This window comes from Lolium rigidum, chromosome 3 (genome assembly GCF_022539505.1).
Source record: "Lolium rigidum isolate FL_2022 chromosome 3, APGP_CSIRO_Lrig_0.1, whole genome shotgun sequence".
Taxonomy (NCBI): domain Eukaryota; kingdom Viridiplantae; phylum Streptophyta; class Magnoliopsida; order Poales; family Poaceae; genus Lolium; species Lolium rigidum.
This window is the reverse complement of record NC_061510.1, coordinates 124,695,885-124,702,261: the sequence shown is the minus strand read 5'-3', so window position 1 is coordinate 124,702,261 and position 6,377 is coordinate 124,695,885. Positions and strand designations below refer to the sequence as shown.

General features: G+C 46.2%; 1 protein-coding gene across 1 annotated transcript; it reads right to left on the bottom strand.

The window, feature by feature from the left end:
- Positions 1–623: 623 nt before the first annotated feature.
- Positions 624–3,710, bottom strand: LOC124698173 (fibrous sheath CABYR-binding protein-like). The gene is made up of 6 exons (XM_047230689.1): positions 3,683–3,710; positions 3,466–3,604; positions 2,695–3,361; positions 1,603–2,386; positions 1,476–1,525; positions 624–872 (listed from the first exon to the last, which is right to left on the bottom strand). The coding sequence occupies exons 1-6, from the start codon at positions 3,708–3,710 to the stop codon at positions 864–866; spliced, it is 1,677 nt and encodes a 558-aa protein (XP_047086645.1). The 3' UTR covers positions 624–863.
- Between the last annotated feature and the right edge of the window lie 2,667 nt (positions 3,711–6,377).

The window sequence follows — 6,377 nt, the reverse complement described above, 5'->3', positions numbered from 1 at the left end:
CGAAGCAAGTAGTTTCCAACTATTCCAACGGGTCGGTTTCACAGCTGGCCCGTACGTGTCCGTCTCAGTCAATCGTTGTCATCCATGACCATGATCTAGCCCTGCCGCTGCTGGCTGCCACTGCATACCATGGCGAGGCCGCGACGGCTTCCACGACCAACTCTGTGTACCTCGCGCCGATCCTGCAGCCCGCGGCGTTGGCGATTCCTGTCGTCGAAGTGTCGAGCTGACGAACTTGAGCTTTCCGTGGTGCACCGTTGCTCCTGCTCTGCCGTCAAACTATATCATCTTGCTATCTTCTTTTTCGGTTTGCCGGCCTTGCACATCGCAATCACAGAGTCGCTCATGGAAAATGGTGTACTAATATGTTCTTTTTGTCGAGGAACTCACTTCTACTCATATGAGCAACTGTGAGTTATATAAATTATTATGATACGATAATTCATATGATATGTACTATTACAAGGTTTGGAACTTCTTCAATAAAAAGTCAGGGGCATACACCTCATCAATTGACACGACTAGTTCATGATATATCAAGAGAGAGTATTCACAGGGCCATAGGCAGAACTCTGCTTACGACCTTAATGTCAACATGAAACCTGGTTGATATCCATATCAACCAACAAGACCACACCACTCGAACCATTATGCTAAGCAAGCACACGCAGTAAACACTAAGCTTGAAAAGCCCACAAAGATCATCACAGTACGATGATCATTACCCATAAGAAAGCAGAGCAAACTAAGTAAGTCGGAGCTCCAAACTAGGTAACCCACAGCATACACACCAGATGAAACTAACAATCATTTAACTTTATATTTGCAGCTCATTGGGGTTGTGGTTCCTCCGAGCTCCACACCTAATAGATCTGAAAAGAACGAAACGTTTGCTCTGAGTTATATTTCTGAAATATGGTGTCATTATTACCTGAACAGTAAAGAAGGTTCACGATTGCATAAACTGTGAAATAATGTTTTATTTGAAAGCTCTAAGACAGCAGAATTATTCTACTTTGGGTCATTATGTAACAACATAAATAATTGTTTGGCCAGAAAACAAACTGCAATTAGATTTGTGTATTAAGAGAAAACAGTAACCATTTTTACCAAAGATGCTTAAAAACAACTATGATTCTATGAACCTTCTTACGGATGCACTACTGATATCTGCAATATAAATCTGAAAGCTGAGTACTGTGAGTCAGCAACTATTGAGATGTTCGACGAATTGATGTACTGCTGGTGTAAAGAGGTTTGTGATTTGTAGCACTAGAATAATGCAATGGCAAGCTGGCAGCACTCAAGGCAAGATACATTTGTACAAGATTTTTTTTATTGTAATCTCCGTCTCCACACTAGGTGCATGGATAAGCACATCCTATGTAAGTATGGAACTATAGATCTGTTACTATATCGCTAGTTTTGCAACAGCAGAAGATGGTGGTAGCAGAATTATAAGTTCATTAACGCACCTCACCAACTGCAGCATGCTCCCCATGTTCTTTCAATTCCAGCGGATCAACTGCGTGGTGCTCTAGTTAGAACATAGCTAATCTGAATGACCAAGTCAAAGACAAAGTTCTGCAAATGTTAAGTTACCTAAAGCATAGCAGTCAGATTCCCCTTCTTGAATCACTTTGCTCGAATCACCAGCTCCAGCTGTAGCATTATGCTCCCCGTCAGAGCGGCCACCCGATGACATCCGCTTTGATGGCTGCCCTCTTGTGGAGGACTTCTTGTAAGAAGGACAACTGGACGTGAGTCTCTTCAGTGTGGCACTGCCAAACGGAGATTTCTTGTCAAAAGGGCTACCGGATGATAAGCGCTTTGCAGATAAGTTCCTTGCAGAGGGAGACAGTTTATCTAAATGGTTCTCTGACAAGAGCCGTCTTTCAGGCGATCCACATGCTGCTGGGGATTCGTTCGAGCTCAACTTATTGATGGAGGAGCGGCAGGCTGACTGGATGATTTCATCCTCACAAGGAACTTCCACACCAACATCCTTTTCGAGATCAGGATGCTCTTTCACTAGCCGGTCTACGATGACAGCTTCACAATCATCAAATTCAAAACTTTCATCCAGCTTCCTTTCAAAGCTCGGTTGATCCATTTGTTCCTCTCCTTGTTTGACAACATTTACTTCTATCATATCAACTTCACCAGCACAATCACAATCCAAGCATTCATGCACAAGCGTGAGAGCATCAAGCTTGTTGTCAACTGTCTCTGTGCCCAACTTTTCAGACGCATCAATGTCAAACTTTGGCTGGTTGACGGCCATGCCATGGGCAATGCTAAGCTCCTCGAATAGAGGGGTCAGAGTGATAGCACTCTCATGGCGGACCACGTAGTTCCTAAGCTCACCTTGGATCCTGTGTAATGGCTGCCCATAAAAATAAACACATGTTTATTGTCAGTAAGAAGTAAGAAAATCAACTTTGAGTAGCACTAATCATGCAGCCAGTGTACAGTACAAAATGAAAGAAGCCCATATTGTTGATGCTCATGCTCGACAGTTGGCTATCGTAACACAAATCACAAAATAAATCAACCTTCTTCAATTGAGAGTAATACTTTTCCAGGTCCAAAAGGAACAACTATATAACTCTTAAAATTGCACATTAGACTAATGAAATGTTTGGCACGACTGTCAGATAAAATGTCTGGCAAGACCGTCGTTTGAAGTCTTACCTGAGCTTGGCATTCAAATGCAAGGCGAAAGAACGCCGCAGAGACACCGTGCTTGCCAGCAGACTCGGCGAGACGGATATGCGCCAGCCAGTAATCGGCAGACTCGAGCGGATGGAGCGTGCAGCTGCTGCAGTTCTGAGCGCTAAAGAAGGGCGTCTCTGGGACCGCAACCTTGGCCGGCCCCTTCTCCAGGGCCTTCACCCGCACCATCGGGGTGTGCCCAGCAGCAGCGGCGTCTTCGGTGGAAGCTTTGTTGACCTTGTTCCCGCTTCCAGGTGCCGGGGCGGCCGCCGGCGCCGGGTCATCCTGGAAGCTCACCTTGTGGCTCTTTTTCTTGGGCTTCGCGTCCAGATCGGGGCCTGGGAGAGTTTTCTTCAGGGGCTTTGCTGCGGGACGAGACGGCCTCGCCGCCCTGGCCGGATTCGGGGGCGACAGCTTCGAAGGCTTCTGCCCGGGCGGCGGCGACACCTTTGCAGGCTTCTGGGCAGGCGGCGGCGACACCTTTGTAGGCTTCTGGGCAGGCGGCGGCGACGCCTTTGCAGGCTTCGCCAGCGGCGGTGGCGACGCCTTCACAGGCTTCTGCGGAGGGGGCGGCGACACCTTGGCAGGCGCCGGCTTCTCGGCCAACGAGTTGCTGCTCCGGACGGTGCCGAAAACGCGCCGTGTCCTGAAGACAACGAACATAATAATAATCGCAGTTAGCAAAACGACCAGGCTTACGACGACGCGCAAATAACAAATCTAGAGACGCAGGCAGCGTTCCTCACGTACCGTGGCTGGGGAGCGGCCGCCGCGGAGACGCCGGCAGGCGAAGACTTCTTGGCCACGGTCTTCCCGCGCGCGGTGGCGACGGTCTTGGGCTTCGGCGGCGCCGCGCTCTTCGCCGGCGCGGCGACCGGCCGCCGCTTCGCTGTAAAGAGAACCAAGCCCCGGAATTGGTACGCAGGGGTGGGATCTTGAAAGGAGTGGGGCGGGGCCGGGTTCTTACCTCGGAAGGGGGTGGGGTGGGGATCCATGGCCGCGGCGTACGGGGAGGTCGAGGAGCGGGCGGTGGATGGATGGGAATGGCGGAGATGCGGGGGAGCGGGCGGTGTTGGGGTTGATGGAAACTTGCGAGATGGGGAAAGTGGGGAGGTGGGGGGAGTTGCCGTTGGAGAATGGTGTGTTCGAAATATTTTGAACTGGCTTTCCCTTCCGCTCCGACAGGCGGGCGGTTGTTTCGCTGGGCTTGATATTAGTTGGGCTTTACCATCAGAAGGCTGGGATGGTCCATCAAAGTTCAAACTGACCCTGCCAACACTCAAAGCTGCGTCCATGATTTTGGCTCTAGCTGCTGATCTTCAGCTCACACCAGTCACCAGTTTTAGGCGAGATTGCGCCTGACTAACGAGAAAATATAGTAGCTTACATGAGATAGGGAAACATAATCAAATTTCTATAAAGATTCTCTAGATGAGTGGTGCAACACAATACACTACCGGAAAAATCATCTATGCTGTGCACCTTTGCCGTGCGCTTTTGCGTGGCAAGGTTTTTTATCTTTTATTTTTTTACCCCCTTTTTCCCTCAGTTTTCTTTTAGCACACACTTTATATGTTTAGGTCATAGGTAAAGTACATCTTCCACAACACTGCAGAGGGAGGCGCACGGCAGAGGGATCTCCCACAACAGAGAGAGGCGCACGATAGAGGGAGGCTCACGGCAAAGGGAGAGCCTTTTGCCGTGTGCGGGTGCACGGCAAAGTGTCCTAACGGGACCCACCAGTGGCGACGTCTCGCCCGGGAGGGCGTCAAGTGCTTTTCTGTGCCGTGAAGGGAAGCAAGGCGCACGACAAAAACTTTACCGTGCACAAGGCAAAGATACGTTTGCAGTCCCAATTGTTGCCGTGCGATCTTTGCCGTGTAACCTTGCACGACAAAGGCTTTACCGTGCGCTTTTAAGACTTTATCGTGCACTTACAGCTACACGCAAATCATTTACAGCTACACGCAAATCATCAATTTCCTGTAGTGATAGACCTTATATTTCAGACTTTTTTAAAGTACATAACTTATATCGAAATGGAGGGAGTATGATTTAACTCAGATCACTATTGAACTTCTGCTTGTTTATTATTCACCTAAGCAGCATGCCAAATTGAATACCGTGATGTTATTTAGTGCTAACTTGGTAAAATGAAGTTTTCCTAAATAGTATTTATCACACAGAAACTAAAAAAAAATGATATCTTGGACAGCAATGGAAAAAAATATTTGTTAAATTTGTCACCAAGTTTCACTTATGAAAAAAAGTCTAGTGAAAAATGTCTTTTAAAATCCAACTTTCTTGTACGACAGTAAAGTAAAGTTTTTAAGTCACCATGGTGTGCATGCTCTTAAGTGTACGATTATCTTTAGCTACAAATTTTCTACATATATGGAATATTTTGGGACATTTATTTCAAAACTTATCCTCATATTAATTATTGCTCCTTCATTTCACAGTATTTGAAATTCTAGCTTTTCTTTCCTAAGTCACGCTTCTTAAAGTTTGATCAAGTGTGTTACCAAAAACAAGTTAGGAATTTTTTTAAAAAAAGGTGACAATGCCGAGAAAAGAAAATAATTTCAATTTTATATCAAAATATAGGATGTTGTGATATTTCCAATTGATTCTAGCCCACGTGTGATCTCACTTATTTGCTTCTTTTGAAGCTTGCATTATTATCAAGTCAAGACAAAATTGTACTATTTGACGAGTCTTCCCACTGACATGCACAAAATTAATAAAGAATAAAAAAATCAAAAAAATCAAAACATGTATCTATCGTGCCATAAAAACAAGTCTATTCACATAATGAGAAACAAAAACATTTTTTTACTATGGATAGTAGTCAAAGGTCCTATCCATAGAACATCATGACTTTCTTGCAATTTTTCTTATATTTGAAATATATGTTCTATTTAGATTTAAAAATGCATTTTATGTTACTATCATTTGGTTATTTGATTAATTTAACATGGTTTCGTGTGCAGAATCCATTTGTTATGGACCAAGGTAGGGCACAAGGGGCACAAAGACGTGCAAAGGTAGGCTTAAGCATCCCCTATTCTTTAGTGTAAGCTATCATAACATAAATAATATACAGTTATAATTTTGTTAAGTAGGCAATGTACCATTTCCCTACGTGATATATAGAATGCCTAAGAAACAATCAAGGTCCTCATCAATTGTTGGCACACCTAAGAAATGTTAGTATATCACATGGTTTCTAGAATGGTAAACACTCCACATCGTAGCCCGATGGGAAGCAGATCATCGGACCGGTCAGATGCCGTCAATTTCTATTCCATCACACGGCCATATACAGCTATGTTTCTCCCGAAAAAATGGGCCCATTAACCTCCGCACCTCACCCCCAAATTATCCGCTAATAACGCAGCGAGGTTCCCAAGTCGATATACCGCTCGCCGCCTCCGCTCTCCCCACCGCGCCGCCACAGCCCCGCCCACCGCGCCGCTAGACATCTACCTACCGTGCCGCCACTCCATCCTGGTCAAGACATGCACCTCCACCTGGATCGAGTCCTGCGACGGATTCCATGTCGATCTGTCGCGGGGAACCATTGTCGGCCAGCCCTGATTTCCGACGGCCAGCGCAGTAGCCATGAGAGGTGGCTTGTTGGATCAGTGGAGCCCCCGCGG